The sequence below is a fragment of the Mesoplodon bidens genome (genome assembly GCF_964165515.1).
Source record: "Mesoplodon bidens genome assembly, chromosome: 11".
Taxonomy (NCBI): Eukaryota; Metazoa; Chordata; class Mammalia; order Artiodactyla; family Ziphiidae; genus Mesoplodon; species Mesoplodon bidens.
In genome coordinates this window covers 76,427,863-76,454,590 of record NC_138167.1, presented here as the reverse complement: position 1 = coordinate 76,454,590, position 26,728 = coordinate 76,427,863, and the positions used below count along the sequence as shown (strand labels likewise).

Here is a 26,728-nt window from a genome sequence, read left to right as displayed (position 1 = left end):
TTCAGACACTGACTTAGCCTGGCTCCACTCTCCTGCCCCTTCCCCATCTGTGTTCCATCCACCCAGCTCAGACATGCCACAGTCCAGAATCGAACAGAAGTCATAGACAAATGCAAGGTTGAAAGAGTGCCCTGTTCTCATAGTCACCATTCTTTGTGAGTCCAGATCTTGCCTAAAACAAGTGGCCCAAAGTGCTTCATCCCCACTCCATCCTGCACTTGAGTGTCCTGCTTTTAGATCAAAAAGGAATATGCTCAGGGAACTCAAAATGCCTCCCTGCCTTGGAACTGTCCAGGTCAAAGTTGGAACCGTGAACACTGATGTCCCAGTAGCTGACTCTGGTAATTGTCCTGTCTTCTGTGGGGAGTCCCCAAAATGGAACCGGCTTGGGGAGAATGGCCACTTAGCCTCTGACTGGGCAGAATAACCTCTGGTGATAAGAATTAAAAGTTCTTATTCCCCGAGGAAAAAACTGATCTTCCTTTGGCCATATGAACAAATCCTGGTTTGAAAGCTATCCCAAGCAACCAATGACATCTTAGCAGCAGCAGCCACACTTCTGAAAGTCAGCTGGTCGGCAAATAGCCTCAGTCCCATGGTGACACTTCCACAGTTAAAGTTCACCTAATTTCTAAACACTCCCACTTCTAAAAGTCCAACAATCTCTGAACTTCACAATCCCCCAAAACCCACATAAAAGCAATCATTGTCTTTGTTTAGAGAGGCGGTGTCTAACAAGTGCAGTTTTCCCTTGGTTAGCAAGCAGTTAATTCTGCTTTCTGTTTGTTAGTTTGTTTCAGCTACTCAGTGGTAGCCTCTTCATTCAAGAGTGCAAATAGGTATTTCTTTCTGCTGAGGGGAAATGCTTGTGAAATTCACACACACGTGGCCCAGCCTTTGCTCATGGGTCATTCCATTTGATCCTTATTCTTCCTTGTGAGGAAGAAGACTGTCAGGAAGGGCTTTTATTGATCCACATCTCTGTGACCCAGGCACAGGGTGGCCTGGCAACGTGCCCCCCAGCAGCACCATTCAACTCTCCCCTGATCGCAGCTACCCAGTCATGGTTTAAGGCTGCCTCTCAGTGCAAGGAGAGAATTACTAGGATCCTTTCACTCATCCAAAAAGCATTTTCGAGCCTGCTCACCACTGTGCTAGATGAATCAAAGCCTAGCCTGATGCTTTGAGATGGTGACGAGGCAACTGGCTCTTTATTTTTTGTCAGCTATGAGTCAGGCGATTGGCATTGGATTCTTGTCAAATGCCATCTTACTTAATTAAGGCATATACAAAACTGACTGCCTGACAGGGTAGAAAGTGGCAAAGGCCCTAAAGAGGATGGGAAAAAATGCCCGGAGAACTTGGAAGATGGTAAGGTTACTTCTGCATGGGGATCAGGGAGGTTTTCACGGATGAAAAGGCTCTTAACTACACCTGGTAGGACAAGTGAGATTAGCTAAGTCAATAACACACAATTCAGAGGATGACTGAGCCACCAATTCCATGCTGTGGTCCCTGGGATTGGCAATTGGCCAGCTCCATGGGACCACATACCCATCTGTGATGGGATCACAGAACTGTACCTGGTTTCTACCCTTGCAGAGGACATGAAGGCCCCCCCATGGATTCAATTTATCTTGAGCAGTCCAGGTCTCACCCCTGTAAGTAGAGGGCTAGAGAGATCCGTTCCTCACCTGCGAAAACTGGGCAAAGCTGCGATCTGAAAACAAGGGTACATGTCCCAACAGCTCATGGCAGATGTCACTGAAAAACAGAAAGCACAGAGCTTGGAGGGGAGGAGGGTTTTAAGCCATGACAGACTCAGTCTTTCTACATGAGGAATGGGTGGAAGAAAGGAAGCAACTCATTCGGTCTTACAAACTCATTCCTAAGAATAAGTGGTGTGTAAAGCTTGGGATCAGTTGAGACAAGGTACAAGAGAAAAGGGAGAAGGTGAAAGAAAAGTAAGGGACAGGGCAGGGCACGGAAGCCAGGGGTTCTTAGGTGTACGCCCAGTGGGATGCAGAACAAAAGAGGCGATATTCCTATGAGCATCCTCCCATACACCTCAGCGAGCTGTGGATCACAGACACTTCCCATCCCAAGTCTTCTCGTTGGTATTGACATGCCGGGGCAGATACAATATGCTCAGTTAGTTATTCTTCATGGGAACTAAATAATAATAGTGATAATAATAATAATAACAGAGTCCTCTCTTATTCTGGAGAGGGCAGCCATTGGTCAGAGAAGAAAACTTAACATTTATTTAACACTTTCGGCACCAGGTTTATTAGGAACAGGTCTTTTCTGATTTATAGTAATGAACTTTGAGGGCTGGGAAAGATCATTTGGGGCATCCTGCTGGCTTTTCATATCAATTGCTTAAGTTCTATCTGACTAAGAAGATGGCTAAAAGCCTGGTGGCCAGTCATTCACTACCTCCAGCCAAGACACAATCTAGGCAAAGAGAGATTAGAATCATCTAGGTGTGACAGGAATGAGGAGGTGTTGAGACAGCCTGGCCTTCACTTGTTCCTGTTCCCCTTGGGCACTTCACAGCTCTGACTTCTACCGTCTCTTTGGAATCTGAATGTGAGCTCTCATTCTCTCATTCAGAGGAGATCTGAACCTTTGAGTCACAAGATACCTAAATCTCCAATCAGTACGATCTATTCAGACGGAGAAAATCCCCAGAAGAGATGAGTTTCCCTTGTCGTACTGTCGTCATCCAGGCAACTGGTCCCATGGACCAGCCCACAGTGTACCTGGAGCAGGGAGAGATGGTACTCACTGTGGCTGGCAACTGACAGCAGAAGGACGATACTCACGGTTCAGGTGTATACATGGGCTTGGACCCATGTCTGATGTACTGAGTGCAGTGGAAGACACGAAAGGCCAGGCCACCCAAGAAATCCCGAGAGGAAAGCAGGCCAGCCACAGGTCGGAGGCGGAAACCAGTACAAGCTGGGAAGCAAAGGAGAAAGAAAATTGAAAACCCATTACAGGGAGCCAAAAGGGCCTGAAGACCTTTAGGGAGGGAACCAGTACACTCAACTGTCCAGGAGCATGGGTGTTGATGCCAAGCAGACTTGGCTTCAAATCTATGCCCCAGTACTTTCTAGCTGGGTAATCTGAGTCAAATAGTTTCACTTCTCTGAGCCTCAGTTTTCTCATCTGCAAAATGTGGGTAGATACTTCTTAGGGTTATTCTGAGAATCAGAAGAGCTAATAAATAGAAAATACTTAAAAGCCTAGCACATTGGAAACATCCAATACATTTAGCTTTCATTATTGTTTGTTAGGGTGGAACGCTTATTCCCTACTTCTCATGTTTCCAGAGTGGGGAGGGAATTTTCACTCTACTTCCCAAGATGGAAGAGTATGAAAGGAGCACTTCTAGCTTTTCTATATGTGCTTCACACAGGACACCCCATGAGGAACAGTGACTTCTCTGATTGAAGGGTTTGAGAAGAGGAAATGAATATTCTCAATTTAACCCTCTCTGCCCTTTCTCTCTTCACTGTCCACACAGGAGCTCATTCTGGTCTGCTCTTGGCCAGGCAATGGACTACACACTGCACCAATGAATTGGCAAGTAAGTTTACCTAATCCAGGGGTGAAATGTTAGGAAATCCATTTTGGCTGCCCATCTATACCACATTCTCTAAGTAGCTTCTATCAGTAATACAGCTGACATTTTGATCACCCATCTCTCTGGTTCCTATATCTGTCTCTCAATTTGTTCCAAATCTGGAAGGAGAATAGTAATGACAGTGATCATGGTAATAACAGCTAACACTATATAATACCTACCACATGTCAGACACAGTTCTAAGTACTTTATATATACTAATTAATCCTCATCCTAACTCTAGGAGGTAGATGCTCTTATTATCTCCACTTTATAGATGGGGAAGCTGAGGCATACAGAGGTTAAGGCTCCTGCCCAAGGTCATAGCTACCAGCAGTCTGGCTTCAGAGTCTGTTACCTTAATTGCTACTCTATACCTCCCCAACTGCTAGTATGACTGCTGTATTCTTCTTGTTATTGGCCATAGCAACATGGGTAATTAGTCAAAGAATGTCTTTAAGACCCTTTTGTCCCTCTGCTTATGTGCCTTAGACCCACAGGCTGAAGTTCATTCTGCTTGGGCCCCCGCTCCTCTCTTTATCTGAGAAGTAAAGACTCTAAGCAGAAGGGATTCAAAAGGTCATCTAGCCACCCCCTCTCCCAATCTATCCTAGCTACCCTCCCTGCCACGTAGCTTCCCTGGCTTTTTGCCCCAGAGCTGGCCATAGCATCTCTGCATAGTTCAGAGGCACAGAAAACTCTTTCTATAACCCTGTGGTCTATACCCCCACTTTCCCTCATTTTACCTGGCACATAATAGGCGTTTAATATGTTTTGTCTGTTTATTTTGATTTTGCTGAGTCAACTCCACCTGGCAGAAAGGAAAACACTTATCTCCCCTGGAAATGATGGGCAGGTCAACCCAGTCACGAATGTACCCAGTGAGTTACTCAGATTCCAATGAAGCCCGAATTCAATGAGCACCTACTGTAACACTAGGTAACACTATGCTTTCACATTCAATATCTTATTTCATTCTCACAATTTCCCTAGGAGAAAGGCTCAAAGGCTGACAGTCTCCATTTGACAGATGACTAAACTGAGGTAGTTTCTCCCAACTAGAGAGGATCAAAGTGAGATTCCAGATACCAGATGCATAGACTTAGAGCTCAGGTATCTCGGCACAAATCTCATTTTCTTACACAAACACACACTGCAGCCAGCTCGTAACGTAGCAGGAGCTGCAAGAAGAACCCTGACGAGGCCCCTTGGGCTTTGAGCATTAAAAAATCCTTTCAGGAATATGGATATGGCAAAATCCACACCTGATGCCTTTTCTTGGATGACAGTGGACTAACAGTGGGGGCTGGAGGGGAGGCAGAGGCCAGCTGTGAAATCCCAGTTTTCCTGGGACAATCAACCTGCCTGCATCAGCATGAACACACTCACTTCCATTTACTTTTCTTCCCCTCCCCATCCTCCCCACACCAACCTTTTGACCCTGATGTGGACTTACTCTGCAGAAATTGAGAAACCTCTTCGAGCTGGGGAATGTTATCTTCGCGGAAGCCACAGTACTTTTCCAGAAGTGGGAAAATGTGGTTGTGCTCGTAGCAAGCGTGGGTTTTGTACAAGGACTTCAGGGTCCTGAACACTATCCCCCATGTTTTCTTTTCTTCCTCCGTGTATTCCACTCGAGGGATGGGCTGCCCACTAGGATACAGACATGAAATATTTGTCTGCATCAGGACAGGTGCAAGAGTAGAGGATGAAGGAGCCTTAGCAGAGGGAGACGGGTTCAGAGTCTGTGAGCTGCCGCCCCCGACCACAGTGGATTTCATATTTCATAAGTTATTTGAAAGGGGAAAATTCCATTTCTTGATACAGCAAACATTCATGTGACTTGGTTAAGCAAGGATACAAGCTCTCACCTCGTCCACTGCACCAAGGATTTCCTCTCACTTTGGGAAACCACTTGGCTTTTCTGCTCTCCTATCTCCTATTCTTTACCCAGTGTGGAAATGCACTTACCTGCGGGAGCCTGTAATATAAATGTGTAAAGTAGCAGGTATAGATAATAGGAGGGTGGAGGCTGAGTCAAGTGAAGAATACACCCTCTTTCTAAACAAAGGCATCCAAGTTCAAGCAAACTAAAGCAATTCTACCTGTTGGCTAAAGTGGATTTAATATGTGAACCATGAGTTTGAGATCCCTTGTTTAATGGGCATGTACTTGCTGGATTTGATATTTCTGCCCCTAGGAAGTTGTAAAGGTACATAAATGCATGCTACGTACAAGATCTGCTCACCTAGCATCTTCCACTATGACATAACAAAAGTACAGGGAGCTTATTAAAGTATGTATGTTGGACCTGCCCCTCAGATCCGGAACCTGTGGGGAAGGGGAGGGCCCAGGCATCTGGATTCCAATAAGCTCCCAGGTGACACACTATGATTTGAAAGTCATTAGTTCGATAGGTCCTTTTGAAAACCATCTAAGAGTGAGCTGTGTTCTGAACAGTGAAAACAAATGAAAACCAAACAAAGCCTGACTTCAAAGACCCGTGACTGTTCTCTGGGCTACAGGCCTGTTTCCTAACAGGATACACGGTGTCTGGGACAAGGCGAGACTGTTTACCTTAGAATTATGGATCATCTTCAGGCTACAAACTAGGTCCCTCCTGCCCTTTCAGAGTTGTCGCTCTTCCAAGGACATTAAAGCAAAGTCATTGTTATGTTCCACGGAAAGATGGGCAGGGATTAGGGAAAAAAGACCGACTGTTGCTTAAGAATTGAAAGCAAGACAAGCCCAGAGGGTTCTACAATGGCGTAGGGACTGTGAAAAGAACATCAGGAAAGCCCCTGCCTATGGATGCACCATTGTTTCAGGGCTAAGTGCCGATGCAGGGAAAGAACAGGCTTTGGAAACTGACAGAGATGGGTTCACTGCTTCGCTCAGCCATTGCCTAGCTGAATGGCCTCAAGCAATTTAGTAAACCTCTCTGAGCCTAGTCTGCACAGCCGTTAGGTGGGCTAATACCAACTAACTCTTTGGAGGGTATGGAGGAGAGTTAACTGAAATGCTATGTATACAATAAAGATGTTAAAAAATAAAAAAAAATTTTTTTAATTAAAAAAAAGAAATGCTATGTATAAAGTATGTAACACTGGTGCTGACAATAATACCGTTGGATAGTTGGTAATTATCATGATAATGGATTCTCATTTAGAAAGAAAGGTATCTGCTATTTCTGCAACAAATTTTCAAGAGTTAGTAACATCCTAGGCACTGAGCTGTCCCCCTGGTTGACATTTACCATGCCAGGGGTTCAATATCCATTCCCATTCTTCCAGTAAAGCACCCTTCTCCCATCTCAGTCTGCAGGTTCAGGTAAGAGGAGACTCCACCACTCCTACCTTCAGAGGTGGGCATGTGACCAGGCCCAGTCAATTAGAATGTCTCATTTCCCTGGCCACAGTGACTGGCTGAGAGATGGGCTCATGTCCTGATGAGAGCCAATGAGACTCAATGAGAGAACTTTTGTTGATTCTGTTGAAAAGAGACAGAATCTCTGGTTGGGCTGTGGTGTCAGCCTGGCGGTGCTGGGGTCCACCTCCAAGAGACATGAGGCCAGTGCCTCTGAGCAAGGCCACTACAGAGGACACCAGAGTCAGAGGGAGGGAGAGAGAATGAGACACTGAGTTCCAGACCCACCTGTGCCTCAACTACTTCCCTTAAACTTTTCACTTACAGGAGCCAAGAAAAGCCTCCTTTTTTTTTGAGTTGACTTGCAGCTGAAAGATATAAATCCCTACAGTCCATTTAGCGTATTCTTACATAAAATTTTAAAGCCTAACCCCCACCCCAGTAACATAATCCAAACCTGCTGCAGCTGCCTTCTAGGTGGTTCTAGGCACAATTCCCAGCTCCATCTCTGACTTACCACTTTGAATCTTTACTATCATATGGTCTCTTAGGTTCATGCATTCATTTATTCATTCAACAAATATTTATTGAACACTCATGATGCTCTGGGAATATAGCAGTGAACAAAACAGTCAAAAATCCCTACCACTTACAATGGAATGTTACTCAGCACTAAAAAAGAAGGAAATCCTGCTGCATGCAAACACATGGATGAACTTTGAGGATATTATGCTAAGTGAAACTAGCCAGTCACTAAAGGACAAATACTGCGTGATTCCACTTACATGAGGTACATAAAAGAGTCAAACACACAGAAGCAGAGAGTTGAATGGAGGTTGCCAGAGGCTGTGGGGAGGGAAAAACAGAAGGTTGTGGTTCAACGGGTATTAAATTTCAGTTATGCAAGATGATTAATTTCTAGAGATTTGCTGTACAATATTGTCTATAGTTAATATTATTGTATTGTATGCTTAAATTTTTGTTAAGAAACTAGATCTCATTTTAAATATTTTTACAACAAAAAAGAAACATCCCTGCCCTGTGGAGCCCACATTTCTAGTTGGGGGGGAGACAGAAAATCCACACAATTCTGTTAGATGGTGAAAAGTGTAAGGGAGAAAAAGAAGAGCAAAGGTCCCTATGGGGAGTGTTAGGGAGGGGTTTCAGTCTTACATGGGACATTGGAGAAGACCTGGCTGAGAAGGTGCCATTTGAATAAAGACCCAAGGAGGTGGGGGTTCACTCTGGAGCCCTCCTTTCACCTGCATTTGCCTGTTTGAGGTTCTGACTCAGACTTCCTGCAGATTCAGCCTGACAGCACCCATCGTTACAGTCTGAGGCAGTGACAGCTCTGTGCTCTTTACATGCCTCCTGGGGCAGCTCATCCCAACCTAGACGTGAGTGGCCCAGGGGCCCCTGCTTTCCTGGGAAGAGGCAGGAGAATCTGAGCTGTAACTCTGCAGCTTCCCAGCTGTGTCAGACCTTGGGCAAGTTATTGCCACTCTCTGATATCTATATCTATATCTATATCTATATCTATATCTATATCTATATCTGTACCTGTTTCTGTATCTGTACCTATTTTTTTTTCAAAATAAAGATAATCAGACCTACCTAGTAACATTGTAGTGATAATCAAGTAAGCAGTGTGTGAAATGCTGCCTGGATATAGTAAATACTTCAGAATTTAGTTTTATACACACACACACACACACACACACACACACACACACCCCTGCTTCCATGGTCTACTTAGGAATTGAACTCAGCACCTTTTTTTCCATCTTCTCCTTCTACCAAGAAACCTGAGGTTCTACAAGATCCTCAGCCTTTGAATATATTGTCAATTATTTTTATAAAACTATGATCTCATTAAGTAAAATAAACTAAGATATTTTGGGAAGAGTATCAATTTGGCTTGAAATAAAAGGATTTCTAGTTCAGCCAATTAGGATCCCTCTTCCAAAAAAAAAAACAAAACATGTTTTAAGGAGAAGACACTACTTTTGAATTATTCCACCAACCAAAGATGGCATTCAAGGTACTCCAGCACCTGGCATAGGCTTCCTCACTCAGTCTTATTTTACACCAAGTCCCCACACATGGAATTATTACCAGGACAAATAATTTGGTGCCCCCAAAACACAACAGTAATCAGTGCCTCTTCAAAGTGATGTTTTAAGACTTTTGTTAAATATTCTTCTGGAGGAGAGTCAAAGCATCACATGGTAGATGGGCCTAGAAGAGGGTGGAAAACAGGAGCAGGGTTTAGCTGCTTCCTTACTGTCTCCAGTAATTCAGCTCTGGCCCCAAATATATACTGATACATCTACTAATAAAACAAAATCCCACTTTTCTAACCAGACCTGCCCTCTCATCCACTACCCTCATTCTCTTCAGCTGATAAGCTCCTACTCAATCTTCAATTCTCAGTCTAAATATCACTTCCTCTAACCAATTCCCCTGGTCTACATTAAAGTTCCTAATTATGTGGCCTCATGACACTTGTGTTTTGACTTTAGTAGTCATACCTGTTGCATTTATTGTTCTTTTTGTTATTGCCTGTCTTTCTCAATGATCCCCCAGAAGACACAGAGTCTGTTGGTGTTGCTCTTGGCATGGGTCCTGGAACACAGTAAACACATGGTATCAACTGATCCTGTGATTCTAGGACTCAAGGGGCAGGAGTCTGAGCCCCATGTGGTAGGATGACTGGGAAGGCATTAGAGACCAGAATGCGGGGCTGTTGGCATGTAGGGTGGCACAGCCCAAGGAAGAGGGTCAAAGCTGAGTCCGGAAAGGCATGCCAATTTCTGGGGTGGGAGGAGGAGGCCAGAGGAGACTGAGAAGAAGTCTCAAAGAGGAAGGAGGGAAAGCAGCAGAGAGCCGAGTAGAGCTGATTCTCCTTATTGGCGGCAGTTCTGTTCCACAAAGTCACCATGAACTCTGAGTGAGCACTGAACCATAGCTCCTGTGGGAAATGCAGGACACAACTGATAATCCCTTCCTTGTCTTGTGTGTGCTTCTGGTTAAAGACGCCTTGGTTAACGTATATGTTGATAGATTCACACTGAACTCACAGCCAACAGCACTACAACAACTCAGGCCTGAAGGAAGCGTATCTAACACATTCTCCCCATTAAGCACGTCAGAGCCGTCCTGTACTTAAGAACACTAGCCAGCACTTCAGCACTACGCTGGAGGGCCATTTTTTTTTTTTTTTTGATTTGTACAAGGCTTTATTAGCTGTTTTTTTTTTTTTGCTTTATAACAAATTTAATCAGTTATACATATACATATGTTTCCATATCCCCTCCCTTTTGCGTCTCCCTCCCACCCTCCCTATCCCACCCCTCCAGGCGGTCACAAAGCACCGAGCTGATCTCCCTGTGCTATGCGGCTGCTTCCCACTAGCTATCTATCTTATGTTTGGTAGTGTATATATGTCCATGCCGCTCTTTCACTTTGTCACAGCTTACCCTTCCCCCTTGGAGGGCCATTTTAAACAGCAAAATTACCGACAAAACGAACAAAAATTCAACAAATGTGGCAGGGGACTCACATTTTTCCCCGCTCTGTGCATGTCTGGGAATGAGTGTGAAAGTGCCCCGAGTTTGGGGGTCTCAAATAAATTTAAGTGAGTAATCTTCAAAGAATGAGAATCAATTGTACCAGATACGGAGATAAAAGACAATTGCAAAGAAGGAAGGGGTAGTAAATAGCATCAAAAGTTCAAGAGAGATGAGCTGAGATGAGGCTGGAAACAGGCTTTGAATTGGAGGACTCGTTCAGTCCCTAATGAGATATGTGACCTTGAGTACCTCACTTAACCATTTGGGATTCATTTATACAAGGTGGAAAACTGACTGGAAGATCTCTTGGTATTCCTCTGAGTACCAGCCATCTATGAATAGTTTTCAAAAACCAGTTTAACTTATCTGATGACCACCCAGAATCATGAGGCATTCAACCAATTCCATACTTCTTCATCAGGTGTAACATTTTTATGGAAAGGAGGTGGATTTGAGTTTTTCCCTTCAAATCCCAACAGCCAAGAAGGAGAGAATGTATCTCATAAGCAGCTCCTGGATTATGTGGAGAAGTGTGGTCTCCTGACTCAGAGATCCCCAGACACTCAGGGAAGTGGTTGAGAACAACTTTGCAGTTAAACAAGTCTGCATTCAAAACCAGACTATGCCACCTACTAGTTCTATAACTTTGGCAAGTTACTTAATCTTTTTTAAGCTTTAGTTTTTCCACCTGAAAAATGGGGAGTTATTATTAAAACTAAATGAAATAATGTAAACTAAGCATTTAGCAAAGCCCCAGACACAGCAAGGAGATGATAAATATGACCTATTATTACTGACTATCTCAAGAAGGACTCTTGTCTGTACCTGATTTAATGGTGTTGACCTGTCCATGCTGGGGCCACGGTGGGGACAGGGGAGAGAGGTCACCATGTTCTGTGATTACTGCTTGCCACAAGCCAAGGTCCAGCTGGGTCTAGATATGACCAAGGTCTGCACTATTCTGGAGCTTTCTATTACCAGGACTCATTCAGAGAAAGGAATTTTCTCATTTTCTCTGGAAGTCTTTCCCTGTGGAAGGTAGGCTTTTATTCAGTATACAGCATCTCCTTTATCTCCTCATATTCCAGCAAAGCTGTTAGAATACCATCACCTCAGTGTTCTGAACAACCTGTTCCTTTCTTCCTGGGCATGTCTTTTCTCACACTCTTAACTCAGGAATGGAGCTCAGGTCCCAAAACACTGAGTTTCTCATGGGAGCATTTCTGTAGTTTCCAAGGACTCAAAATATCAAAGTGGTTCTCTTCCCAAATGACATATTTGATATATGCATTTTCCTTTGACTGAAATCTGGTAGAGGAGCACAGAACCCCAGATAGAAAAACATAAACTCACCCTAAAATTGCCCTTCACATCTGGGTCACATCAGATAAAAGTAGAACCCTGAGGCTTGGCTCTCCTGAAAGCTCCAATGATTCACTATTTCAGTAAAGCAGCCAACTCCTTCTTGAACGTAAATGATTCTCTTTTGCCAGCCTCCGGTTCAATGTGGAGAATACCAGAGGCTGTTTTATTCAGGACTGAGGCCTTTTATAGTTACTTCAGACATCCCTGCGTAATCACACAACAAAGCCTGGGAGAGAGCTGGGCCCTGGCACAGAGGGTAATTTTGTTTTGTGTTGCGGTCGATTTTTTTAAATGTGTATTATTCAAGGGAGGGTTTAAACACACACACACACACACACACACACACACACACACACACGGGAGGATTCTCTACACCACACCGGTAGTTTCCCTTTGGGCGAGGGAGAGGCAGGCTAGGAGTTGTTCTTCTCATGCCCCCCACCCCCTGCTCCACCTCCCACCATGAAGAGCAGACTTACTGTCGATAGCTGTAGGCAATGTCAGCAAATTGCTTCCGTCTTGCTCGGTACACAGGATCTTTAAAGCCCTAGGAAGAAAGGAGATACTTGATTTTTCCAGGCTTTCCTGGGAGAGACCTGGCATATCTGTGCATGTTTTGAATGGGGGTCCTTGAGCTCTGACGGTGCATCTCTCCTTCCCCTGATTATACTCTGAAAATGAAGTCTCAGTTAAACTGAGGGTAAGCTCTCCCACTAAATATCATGAGTGACGCATTACTAGCAATGCTTTCAACTCAGTGTGAGCCTCTGCCTTGGGATTCCAAAGTGCAAACAGTGTCCAGGTTTTAAAGATATCTCATCTACAGCATCCTAACTTGTAAACTTGCTAAACTCGGCAGAGTTATTAGGATGAATGTCTATGAAGAAGATATACAATAGCCGCTAAATTCCTGACCAATAGTATGTGTCTAGCACTGCCTCCTAACTTCTTGAGAGACAAACAGGTACATGCTTACTGCTATGGCAATTTAGAAAAAAATGCCATTTATTGAGTGTCTATTATGTACTACTCTATGCGTGCTACCAACTTATTTTCTTTATAACTCTCACAACAAATGTGTAAGGTAGACCAGTATGATTATCCCTTTCCTTCCAGAATAAACACTGGCTCAGAGAAGTGCAGTCCGGCGAAGTTGAAGCCAGGATTTGAATCACCCAGTTCTTGCTCTTTTCACTTCACTTCAGTAAATGTCAACCTTTACAACTTGGCAGGGGCTCAACTCACTGCGATTCTGCCTCAGTACATAGAAAGGATGATAATTTCTCCTCTGAGGCTGAACTGCAGGCAGCCTTCCCTCAGCAATTTTCAAGCAGCACACTTCTGGGTGAAGAGAGGCCAAGTGTGTCTTTCAGTGTTGGGGGTGTGGGGGGAGGTCACATCCCTGAGATGGACATGATCCCAATTGGTTAAAAGGACATTTTCCTTATATTTTCTTCTTAGAGTTTTATTGTTTCAGGTCTTACATTTAAGTCTTTAATGCATTTCAAATTCATTTTTGTGAGTGGTGTAAGATAGGGGTCTAATTTCATTCTTTTGCATGTTAATATCCAGTTTTCCCAACATCATTTACTGAAGAGACTATTCTTTTCCCCATTGAGTATTCTTAGCTCCCTTGTCAAATATTAGTTGACTGTATGTGCATGAGTTCATATCTAGGCTCTTGATCCTGTTCTATTAGTCTGTCTGCTTTTATGCCAGTACCATGCTGTTTTGATTATTATAGCTTTGTAATATAGCTTGAAATTAGGACATGTGATTCCTCCAGCTTTGTTCTTCTTTCTCTAGATTGCTCCTTGACCTTGGTCTAGGGAATGAATTTTTGGATATGACACCAAAAGCACAAGGAACAAAAGCAAAAGTAAATAAGTGAGACTCTATCAAACAAAAAAGTTTCTGCACAACAAAAGAAACAACTAACAAAATGAAAAGGCAACCTAGAAAATGGGAGAAAATATTTGCAAACCATACATCAGATAAGGAGTTAATATCCAAAGTATATAAGGAACTCATACAACTCAATAGAAAAAAAATCAAATAATCTGATTTAGAAATAGGCAGAGGAGACATACAAATGGCCAACAGGTACATGAAAAGATGCCCAACATCACTAATCATCAGTAAAATGCAAATCAAAATCACAATGAGTTATCATCTCATACTTGTTAGAATACCTATTATCAAGAAGACGAGAGATAAGTGTTGGCAAGAATGTGGAGAAAAGGAAACCTTTGTGCACTATTGGTGGGTATGTAAACTGGTACAGCTACTTTGGAAAACAATATGGAGGTTCCTCAAAAAATTAAAAATAGAACTACCATACGATCTGGCAATATCACTTCTAGGTATATATCCAAAGGAAATAAACTCACTTCCTTGGAGAGATATCTGCACCTCCATTTCACTGCAGCCTCATTCAAATAGTCAAGACATAATAAACAACCTAAGTGTTCACTGACAGATAAATGGCTAAAGAAAACGTGGTATATACAAACAATGGGATATTATTCATCCATAAAAAAGAAGGGAAACCTTCTGACAACACGTATGGAACTTGAGGACATTTTACTAAGTGAAATAAGTCAGACAGAGAAAGACAAATACTGTATGATCTCACTTATATGTGGAATCCAAAAAAGCCAAACTCATAGACAGAGAGTAGATTGGTGGTTGCCAGAGGATGGAGAGTGGGATAAACAGGGAGATGTTGGTTAAGGGGTCAAACCTCCAGCTATAAGATGAATAAGTTCTGGATCTAATGTACAGCACGACAATTATAGTTAACAATAGTGTTTTATATACTTGAAAATTGCTGAGAATAAATCTTAAATGTTTTTACCACAGGAAAAAAATGGTAATTATGAGAAGTGATAGAGTTGTCAACTGACCTTCTTATGGTAATCACTTCACAATATATACATGTATTAAATCAGCACCAAGCTTACATGATGTTGTGTCAATTATATTTCAATAAAGCTAGAAAAAAGGTCATTTTCCCCCCAAAATTGATTGTGATCTGAGTTTTAGTAAGACAAGACACTGGTGTCACCACTATAGAACTTTGCTTTGTCCCCTCCAAGCATTTACCAATAAACCATGCCGTCCATCACTTTAGCTTGAAATTTCTCTGTCCCACCATCCCTCCAAACCAAGACATTAGTGAATCAAAAACAAAGGCTAATGTCGTGGAGAGTAATATGTAAAGACTTTTTTTAAAGGATAAGTACTCCCTGACTTTCAGATATTGTTTTTTGTTTTGTTTGATTAGTTGGTTGGTTATTTTTTTTTTGTTTTTTTAAAATCCAGCTCTACCAGTAATTCCAAAAAACCAGGGTTCATGTATATAATGCAATTTCACCTGAGAATCCATGGCATAGAGTCTGGCATACAGAAAGAACTACAAACACTTGCTGAAAGAGGAAAGGAAGAAAAGCATAAGGGGGAGGGAGGGATAAACAAAGGGAGGGAGGGAGGGAAGAAAGGAGCTCCCTATTTTGTTTCCCAGGATATATATTTTGAGAAACAGAGAAATCTAAATGTTTCACACTGGAAAAGTAAAGTAAAATTACCATACTGTTTAGTTTTTTGTTCTAAAACTAAATCTCAGATAAATTAAGTGATTACTCAATTCAGAAAAGATTCCAGGACATGGTCATTACAAAGTATAACTATCGTGTTTTCTCTTAAGCACTGAATGGTTTTGAATAAACAAGCTTAGGAATCTGAAAAATTAAAACTCTATGCTGGGCCCTGTTCTACTGGGTGAAGGTAAGTTGCTGTGGGATGATACAGTAAGAAGATTGGGCACTATCATTTGATTTCCAAGCAGCTCTAACACACCCTTTTAGGAACCTGTCTACTGGGCTAAATGAAGAACACATCTCCACACTTAGGACTCAAAATATAACGTTAATGTTTGTCCATCATTAATGCTTGACCTTTACAGTCATCCTCACCTACAAGTCTTATTTAACAGTCATGGCCTTCTCTAGCCCCTAAGTACAAAGCATAGACTTTTGCGCTTCTGAGGTGCCTTGGAGAATATCTATATTTGTATTTTGATCCAGATATGAAGAAAGTGAAGCCCGTAGAGCCAATTGCCCAGGGGCCCTAAACTGCAGAACCTGTACCTCCACGTGGGTTTTCTGGTCCTAGCCAGGTGGTAAGCTGAGGTTTGAGGGTTGAGACAGGTAACCAGGGAGACAAGCGAAGAATTCCCTTAACCAGTGGATTTCCACTTCATTATACTGTCTCCAGAATGGGATGCCCGTGGCAATTTCTCTTCCCATTTATCTTTAATCTTCAATGTACTTTGTCTAGGCAGTTTAAAGACTTTTCCATCAGTGAAAAAAAAAAGCTGACTCTAAAATTATATATCCAGTAGGTATCAACTACGTCAGAGGGATTATATAAATAGTATAAAAATGAAATGATGGAATAAATACAACCATATCCAACAAAAGGTATGAAAATGGGAACTGCTTTATTCTTCTGTAGTATTTAGGCTTTTGAATTTTTCTCCTGTGAGTGTGGATTTCTTTTTCCTTTTTACAGTTTGAGTTTATTTTATTGTTTCACTTTTATTTATTTGAAGTATAATTGATTTATCATATCATGTTAGTTTCAGGTATACAGCACAGGGATTGTTCTGCATACATATACATATATATCTTTTTCAGTCTTCTCCCTTACAGGTTATTACAAAATATTGATTATAGTTCCCTGTGCTACACAGTAGGTCCTTGTTGGTTATCTATTCAATATATAGTAGTGTGTAGATGTTAATCCCCACCTCCTAATGCATCCCTACCCCAGATTCATACACTGAGCTACACCAACGCGTCCAAATATAATATAATACAAAGGTTTTCCAGATGGGAAGGTTTCTAACCGTGGTCCTCTGCCAGCTCAAGTTTCTAAGAAGTCCATTATCAGCCTGCGAAGCGACACTGCCAACTAGGCGGCTCTCAGTTAGCAGCAAAAGTCTGGAGTCCATCTCTCAGAGACTTGGTCTTGCCTCCTCTGGGCTGCCAGGTGACCACAGGGCTCTGCAGACATGTGGAATACCCTCTGAATTAAGCTACAGTTGGTGATGACTAATCATCCTGTCTCAATTTAGACTAATAGCAGCAATTTCAGTAGCACTGCATGTAATTTATTTATAATCACCCTGTCTCAATTAAGCTAATAGCAGCAATTTTGGGTGCACTGCATGTAACCAAGTATGTTTTGACAGGAAAATATATTGCTGGTGGAGGAGTGGTGAGGGGGAGGGGGAAGAGAGGAGGAGTGGATGGGAGAAAGGGGAAAGAATTCTACAGGGTGCGAAGTTGTAACATCACCTGCGGTCCACATGCAATCACTTTCCTAAATCTCAGCATTTTTGTTACTTGTGGTGTTGAAGTCTGTGCTTTTGCTTCAGTGGGGATTTTGGGGAGACAGTAACCATATGGAAAAGTCTTCCGAGTGAGTATTCTTCTAGACTGAGATCTTTATCATTTCTTGATATCATGGCGGAGATTAAACCTCAGAAACGCCATCTTTAGACTACTGAAGTTGAACACGCTGGGTTGGATTACTCACTCATTCAGTCCCTAGGAGCATGGCCTGACGTTGGTTAGTTCACCTCTTAGAGCCCTAGTTTCTTCATCAGTGAAATGAAACTAGTAATGGTAGTTACCTCACAGTGTCGGGTGGATTAGATTAGGTAATGTAAGCAGGGTATCAAGTAAAATTCCGAGTGCAAAGGAGACAGTGAAAAAATGATGCATTTGTGCAAAATGGTGGGAAATCCACAAGCTGAGAAGTCTGGCTCAGAATATGAAAAGGATGTACTCTGGAATGGTTCACTCAGTCCCGTCACCCATCCCTGGGCTTTTAAAAGAGCATCTGCCGAATTCTTACCTTGCTATTTATATTGCATCTAGGGCAATAGTGAGAGGCTTTCTGCATTCTATCAGTCCCACACCTACTGGAGGAAGGATGGTACACAGGAGACAAGAAGTTCAAAGTCGTATTTTTTAACTACCTGCCATCGCCATGCTGTAGACACTCACCAAAGACTTGCAAGTCAATAGACAAGGACAGTGCTGACCACAACCCCTCCTCTTGCCCACTCTGCATTGCTGGCCATGGTCACCACCAATAAGGCCAAGAAGACTATTCTGGAAAAGATTCGGATACCTGACTTCCCAAGTCAGTAATCTGGGAATTGTTTTACCTCTCTCCTCTTCACATTTGATAATTTTTGTCCATTTTTCCTTCCAAATATCTTGAGTTTATCCTTTTTACTTTAATCTCACTGCTACACTTTGATTCAGGCCCCCATCATTTCTCTCCTGGACTACTACAACTACTTTCCAAGTGGCTTTTCTTTGTCTGTTCCTCATAACCCCCTCCCACACTTCAGCCCAAGGAGACTTAACAACATACAAACCTGGTAGGGTCTCTCCCTGCTCTACAAACTTTCAATGGCTTCTTACCACTTTTAAGATAAAGTCCAAAATCCTTAACATTGTCCATAAGGTTGTACGTGATCTGGCCCTGCCTACGTTTCCAACTACAATTGCCTGTATACTATGTCTCCAAATTTATCCAAATCAGTCTTATTTGAATTCTTTGAACACACTATGCTTTTTCCCATGTTAAGGCCTTCACACATGCTGTTCCCTCTGACTGGAACACTCTTCCACACTCTCTCAGACAAACAAGCTACTACTTTGTCTTTCCAACTTGATTTCAGCTTTTAGGAACCTACCTTGATTGTCCTGAAGTTTATTGGTTTCTCTCTACAATAGGTTCCCTCGGCAAACTGAGTGTTTCTCCTTTCAATCATTATATTTGTTAATAATTACTAAACTCAGGAATCTGTTTATCTTACTTATCACTGGATTTTCAGGGCAAAGCGTACTTAGCATACTCCTGAGTAGGAGCTGTTAAGAAAAATTATGCAAAACTTAGGCAAAAAAAAAATTACTGTGTGCCTTTTCAAAGTCCTATTAGATCACTGTCTAAAAAGCTCACTGCATGCTCTAGGGGCAGGTATATTTGTTTGATGTGCAACTGACTACTTAGTAAGGCCCAGACTCTTCAAAGTTAGATGTTGACTTATAGAAGATTGGTAAGTTTCAAAACATTTATTTTATGATCGAGTTGCAAATGACTTCCGTCCAATAGAAAACACTCATGGTGACGGCTTATTGTTTTATAGGACGTTAATCACGTGTATTCACCTTTTCAGTCTCATTCCGGCGTCCTACTTTTCAATGACCGTATATATGCTTTGGTCTCTTGTATCTTCCTTTGCACCATCTTTGTCATTTTGTTGTTTCCCTTACTAACTGAGTCAATGGATTTTTGACAGATGTTCACTATCTACCTGTATCTCTTTAAAAATTATGCTTTGACAGAGCAGCTTAGTAGAAGTGCAAGAAGTCTTTGATGAGGGACTTCCCCGCTGGTCCAGCGGTTAAGACTCCATGCTCCCCATGAAGGGGACCTCGGTTCGATCCCTGGTCAGGGAAGTAGATCCCACATGCATACCTCAACTAAGAGCCCTTGTGCCACAGCTAAGACTCAGCAAAGGCAAATAAATAAATAAATATATATATATATATATATATATATTTTGTTTGTTTGTTTGTTTTAAAAAAGGAAGTCTTTGATGATTCAACTAGCTGACTAATCCTTAGAACAGACTTTGACAGGGTCCTCGGGTGGAGAAGGATGGATGGGCAAAGGAAGAGGGAAGGAGAGAAGTACTGGAAAGACTTCCCTGCTCTTGGGGATGAGTGGGGCTCTTTTTGGAGAGCAGGGAAAATCAATATCCACAGCTTGAAAGATTGAAAAGCAGTTTGAGAGATTTAGATCAAGAAGTAGAAAGAGACACAGAAAAGCAGTTGTATTAGCTAATATTTTCTCCACCCGAAAGCCTCCCCTTGTGCAGATCTTCAGCTTAGACACAGGTGCAGGTGCCAGGGAAACTGGAGGAGGGAGCTCTGGGGTTTGGGTCTGTGTGGCAGAGGTTCCTCGTGCTCCCCAAGATCTGAGCCCCCTTACTTTCAGAGAACATTGCTAAACCACTGTTCCCAGCAGGAGGTAGCAGCCCTGTGACTGAGCTGCAGTCGGTGGAATTCGAGTGAAGGTATGTGAGTCACCTTGAATCCTGGATCATAAAAACCTCCCAGGCGGGGCTTCCCTGGTGGCGCAGTGGTTGAGAGTCCGCCTGCCGATGCAGGGGACACAGGTTCGTGCCCTGGTCCGGGAAGATCCCACATGCCGCGGAGCGGCTGGGCCCGTGAGCCACGGCCGCGGAGCCTGTGCTCCACAACAGGAGACACCACAACAGTGAGAGGTCCGCGTACCACAAAAAAAACCAAAAAAACAAAAAAACTCCCAGGCGTAATTTTTACTTTTTCTTCTCCCATGCCTGGGAGAATGGAGACAGCTTCCAGGACCCGGATGAGGGTGCTGCCATGAGATGGAAGGAGACTTGGTCTCTGCCAAGACTGCATGAAGAATTTCCCTATTGACCAACACTGGAAATGAACTTTTATTGGGTTAATCCGTAGAGATTTGGGGGTTGTTTGATAAACAGTTGGCCCTACTGACCTTGTTACTAGAGGGCTCACCTCAGACCTCCCTCTTTCCCAAAGTCCTCCTTAACCATTCCAGTCCCAAAACTGGACTGAACCTTAGAACTGATGATAGTGTATGCTATCTGACTCATTAAACCTGGTGTTTAATCATGTACTTTGTGTGTTATGATTTAACCAAATATTACCCAAGCTGTGTTTCATGGAACACTTACCATTTAAGATAATATTGCATGGTATTCCATGAAAAAGGGGTTCCATGGGTAAATAAATTTAAGGGGCATTGGTTGAATGGGTTTCATTTTTACAGGATTTTCCAAAGCCTCTAATGAGATAATGGGACTTGTAAATGCTTAAAATGAGGCTCTAGAATGCAGCCTTTCTCCCTTTGATCATGAATTTCTTTTCAAAGACTACAATTTGAGAAGCATGCTCATGACCCTTGTAGAAGTCCTATGAGGTAGTGAATTTATTTTGATCTGATACTCTGTGTTCAAAGTATAAAACACAGTGCACACAGTTCTGCAGCATCAGTGTGAAAAGCTTGGCCCGGGGAAAGAAGTAGGGGGAAGGCTTTACGGAAACCTAGATATATGAGTTGGGCCTTAAAAGATGAAGAGAGGTTTGCCAGCAGGGAAAGAAGTGAGAGGATAAGGAAAAGTGTCTCGGGGAAGGGAAATGACATGAACAGGAGCACAGAGGCTGGGAGATGGTCAGAGAAAGGAGAGTCCGTTTTAGAAATGGGAATCCCGCAGACCCGCTTGGATTCCGCCTGCCAAGCTGTATCCCAGTCCCCTCCGGCATCCCTTGGGAAGAGTGGGCACCCCTCCCTGCTCTACCCCGAGACTGAAGGCCCCTGGAGGGTAGGAACCATATCTGATTAATCATTTCAACCCCCTTTCCTCTATGCGGCTTGGGACACAGTTCACATACACGTGAGTCCACACAGCCCTCTTCGTCTGAGATTTCTCCTCTGAAAATGAGAAAATACAATCCTTCCAGGATGGTTATAACGTTTAAATTTGGAAAATGTGGATAAAACATTTAGCACAGTGCCTGACATACAGTCCACGCTTAAGAAACGCTAGCTGTGAATGTCATTTGTTTAATAAATGTTTGTGGAAGGAGGAAGGGAAGGAGGGAAGGCGGGAGACTGCTGGCAGAAGAAAGGTCAGCTACCCCGTTTCACGGTCCCGCTTCACTAGCGAGCTGAAAGGCAAAGGCCCTTTACCCTGCATTTCAGGAACAACCTTCCTTGGCCTCATTTCTCAAAGTGGCTCTTTTGGAGGCCTTGAAGTGAGTTGCTGGGTCAAATGTCAGCACATGCTGACAGGGCAGGGGGTCAGGGGAAGATCATCCTGAACACCAGGGGGCCAGGAGGAACAGAGGGTTCTTTCGGGGAGAACACCCAAGCCACTCCTCACGGCGAGGCCAGGCCCCGTGAGGCCCAGAGGCTGCAGGGAAGCACCCTGGAGGGTTTACTCTTGACATTGGCCCGTAAGTTCCCGGGGTCTGATGAGAAGCCACAGGAAGGAACAGAGAGAGCCTGGCCTCCTCGTCAGGGGGACTGTGTACCTGATAAATTATAGTTTTATGATAAAATGCATGCCATGGAGAGGCCAGGGAGCCAAAGACATGGGCTGGATCTGTAAAGACAATGAATTCCAGGGGAGTTTTAAGCCCAGCCCCGACTGCCTCTGAGGAGACACGAAGATAAAGAGAGGGAACAGGCCATATCTGAGGACTGGCCTCTTCCCCCACTGTTCCACATGAGCCAGGCACATGGCCAACAGAAGGGACATGAGACAGGGGAGGAGGAGGCAGCTGGGGAAGAGAAGAAAATACCCCGATGGGGCCCATACCAGGTACAGGGTCAAGGGTGGCCAGCTTTTCTTAGAAACAGTATTTTTAGAGATGCTTTGCTCCCAGGGCAGAGCGGCCCGACACCGACTCGTCAAAGGGGATGTAAAGCTTCTCCTTGTACGACATTTGCCATCCCCAGGGCTCCATGGGACTGGGTTGCATCCTACCCAGGAAGACGAGACCGGCATCCAAACGCTCTGACTTTACCTCTAGTTTTTGCAGGGAGAGGGTATTTCAATAATAAAGATGAGGAGCCTGAAATCCAATTTCTATCCTTAGATTAAGTAACTTCACAAGTAAGAATCAAAGAAGCTCTGGGAGTTCACACACACAGGCAGGAAGATTCACTGCCAAATTATCATAACAGTGAAAGACTGAAAACCTCCTACAAGCTTGCTGTTGGGGGCTGGTCAGTAAGTTATGGCACTGCATTTAAAACATATATATTCATGTCTGTCTAAATAAAGAAATAAAATATTGATTATTTTTGGACAGTGTAATAGGTGATTTTTGTTTTTTCTGTTCTGAAGCCTAGGAGCAGGGGGGGAATTCACCTTTGCTTCTGTTTATAAAACACTTTCTCAGTGTAAAAAAATGCAGAATAGCACCAAGAGAAAAAAGAGAAATAAAAAATAAATAAGATAAAAAAAGAGATGATGGATGATCTTCATTTTCTTCCTCATGCTTTTCTGTATTTTGGAGTCTACTCTAAGGGGTTTATGATTTGAACTGGAACAACAACTGTTCATATTTTAAAAGGCCAGCCTACCCCCGAAATAGCTTGCTCTTTGTCTCTGTGAAGGGGCCTGAATTTTTCTGCCACTGGCTAGACTTTTGTCCTCAGGCACTGTGAGCACTGAGGTAAGAGTCAAAGGATCCAAAGTTCAGCATGGGACCTTAGAACAGTTATTTACTCATGTTGGGCCTTAATGAATCTGTCTGTAAAATGGGAACATCTGCTTTGCTTACTGAAAAGAGCCCTTGTGAAGAGCAAGTTCACAACCTGCTCAACTGTAAAGACCACATAAATGGAAGAAGAAAACGGAGTCCTGATGAAATGCAGAGGCTCCCAGCAAATTACAGTAACCATCGCTTTTGTGAAGGAAAACAGCTTCCATATCATTTAAAGATTGAGGAACCATTTGCCTGGGCAGAGAATAAAAGACCGTCAACATGATGGTGGCATCTCTCACCTATGGGCTGCTCCTCCCTGGAACCCTCCGCCCTAGAAAAGGGAATGATTAGGATCCCTGACACCGGTCCTTCACTTAGAAATATTAAAGGACACAGGACACAGTTCGAGTTCTCTGTCAAATACATCAGATCTTTTAAATTCTGACCACAACCCACCGCCCAGGCTCATCTTCTGACACTCTCACGCTCACACCTAACACGCCAGCCAGCCATTCCCCAAATATTCCAGATACTTTCAGAACGCTGAGCCTTTGCATATGCTGTACCCTCAGCTCATAAAGCCTCTCAGTTCCTTTATTGGACTAGCATCTTGTTCTCAGGCTTTGAAATCCAGTTCCAGTGTCACCACTCCCTACAGCTCCACTGTACCTGGCAGAGTTGTTAGTAGTTTAGTGTTTCCCAAACGCTTGATTTAAACCTCTGGAGTTGGACCAAGTCAGAAATAAAGATGATTTACATATGTGTGTGTGTTTGTGTGTGTGTGTGTATACACATCACTGACATACATATATGATACATAAACAAGAGTTTCTGGATGTGGATAATGATCTGTGTTTGCTTCAACAATAGTAACCATGATAACGATGATGCTGAAGATGTCTAAGTAGACACTCAATAAATGTTTGTTGTACAAGCAAACAAAGACACATTGCTCCAAAGGAAGGGAGGGAAGTCTGGTGCGGGAGGGGAGGTACTAATAGAATCTCATCAGAGGGGCCATGGACTCACGGGGTGGTCTGCATCCAGTTCCGCTCCATAGCTGAGAATCTGATTGGCAAATTTGTCGAGCTCTTGAATGGTTCTTGGGAACCAGGGCACTGCAACACAGAAAGGGCAAAGTCCTGAGCAGCAGATTGGCAGGACACGGCCAAAGGCCTCACCGAGATCAGAAGCTTGGGACCAGCTCCAATTAAAGTCCATGGTGGTGGCAAGTGGGGTCTCAGATAACCCCCGAAAGTCAAATCTTATTTTCCTTGGAAACTAATTTTATTTACTTACTTGCTTATTCAACTTTACTGAATAAGTAAAGTTATTTGCTTATTCAACTTTACTGAGTAATCAACAAAAATTTAAGGTATTTTAAGCATATACCGTGGGGATTTGATAGACATATACATGGTGAAAGGATTCTCCCCATTCACATGCATCACCTCACATATTTATCTTTTGTTGGGGGAGGATTCTACTCTCTTTGCAAATTTCATTGATGCAATACAGTGTTATCGACTATAGTCATTATGTTTTACATTAGATCCTCAGACCTTAGTCATCTTATAGCTGAAAGTTTGTACCCTTTTACCAACCCCTCCCTATTTCCCGACCCTTAAGCCCCTGGCAACCAGTTATCTCCTCTCTGTTTCTATGAGTTTACCTTTTTACTTTTTGAAGATTCCACCTAGATGTGATACCATGTAGTATTTAACTTTTTTTTTTCTGTCTGCCTTATTTCACTTAGCACCTTGGAAACTAATTTGAAAACACATTCCTAAACATACTCTCTTTCCTGGAAATTTTCTCTGAATTATCTCAGAATTCACCTCCTTTCCACCTATCATGGCATAATGGAGTGGTTTTTGATGGTTTACTGTAGCAGCAGAATATTTCATGTAATATGTGTTTCAGGTATATTCCAGAATATAAATTAGGTAAAACAGAGCTGTTCTACTGTAAGCACAGATGAGCCTGTGAGCTCTCTTCTCGTGACCCCATCTTCCTATCATGAGTCTCCCTCCCAAGGGCCCACAGGGACTCCGGCAAAACCGTTTGATGCCAAAGCCAATTTGAAAGCCACTGGTGACACAGAATGAATGCAGTCCGGCAGTTTGACGATGACCTTGCAGCACCTAAAACTCTGTGGGCTTGTTCTGAAGCAGCAGCATAGGTGGGAGAGAAGATGGGGTCTGCGTTGTGTGACCCACAGTGACTGGGTCCTGCAGAGGGACCTCAGGGCAAAGCGCAGGTGGTAGCTCCTAAATGTATGTGGCCTTCAAGAAAGAAGACACACTGGGAGGGGAACCATCCTAAGAATGAACAGACGAGGACATTTTGAACTTAAGTTCCAAGAAGTCAGGAACCAGGCAGGAGCGCACTGTAGTTCTAGGTGCATGGAGGGAAAGGAGGGAGGAAAGTTTAGGGGAAAAGATGCTGAATTTACAGCCAGTTAGGTCTGGCTTAGAATCTAGGCCCCAGCTGCCTATTCATCTTCTCTGTGTCTCAGTCCCAACTCCATAAAACTGAGAATAGCAGCAACAGCAATAGAAAGCATCCCAAACATTTTTTGAGACCTTACCATGTGCCAGGTACTGTGCTTAGCATTTTTGGTGAAATATCTCCTTTAATCTGGGGATTGTTGGGGGGTGTAAATGAGAATGTAGGTAAAGGGTGCAGCCGAGTGGCCCACAAAACCTAGCTTTCCATCTCTTGCACGTTATTTCTGATTCTGACCCTGCTCCGTGGGGGCAGGAAAGAATATGTATGCCATCTAGTGGCCAGAGTGGGGAACTGTCTTCCATGGTCTACCATAACGGCATCAGACAAGCATCAGCTGCATTCCACCAAAAGAAGATGTTTATCTGAATAGCAGTAATAACGGTCCATTTAGAGCCTCGCTTCCATAGATCTGAGATGCTAAGCTTTCTACTTCCTATGTTAATAATAAAAACTAACACTGAGTATCATTGTAAATACTTTACTTAGTATTTGTACTATTGGTGGGTACTGTTGGTCTCCCCATGTTAAAAATGAGAAAACTGAGATACAGAGAGGTTAAGTGACACACCCAAATACACACACTGCTAGGAAACAGTGGATTCAGGATTGAAACTCGGGCTTGGATGACTCTGTGGTCTCAAGTCTGGACCGCAAAATCTGTCCTGCCAGGTATGGGGGTGGGGAGCACAGTGGTTGTGAGGGCTGGAGCCTGACGGCCTGATTGTCTTTAGAGTTTCCCACCTGAAGGCTTCCATGCCCCTAAAACCAGCCCACTTCTCAAGGTGGGCTCCCTATAATAGTAGCAATGGGAACAGACATAGTTAAGTCCAGCTAATGCTTTTATAGCTCTTGCTGTGTGCCAGGCACTGTCCTAAACACTTTACATACCGTACCTCATCCAATTCTCCTAACAG

General features: G+C 43.2%; 1 protein-coding gene across 1 annotated transcript in view; it reads right to left on the bottom strand.

Annotated features, from left to right (window-relative positions):
- Positions 1-26,728, bottom strand: part of PAH (phenylalanine hydroxylase) — a 69,999-nt gene that overhangs the window by 11,039 nt on the left and 32,232 nt on the right. Inside the window, exons 4-8 of the mRNA XM_081249745.1 lie at positions 24,333-24,421; positions 12,414-12,481; positions 5,088-5,284; positions 2,829-2,964; positions 1,695-1,764 (exon numbers count right to left, since the gene is read on the bottom strand). Coding sequence (XP_081105871.1) covers positions 1,695-1,764; positions 2,829-2,964; positions 5,088-5,284; positions 12,414-12,481; positions 24,333-24,421 — 560 coding nt within the window. The remainder of the gene's footprint in view (positions 1-1,694; positions 1,765-2,828; positions 2,965-5,087; positions 5,285-12,413; positions 12,482-24,332; positions 24,422-26,728) is intronic.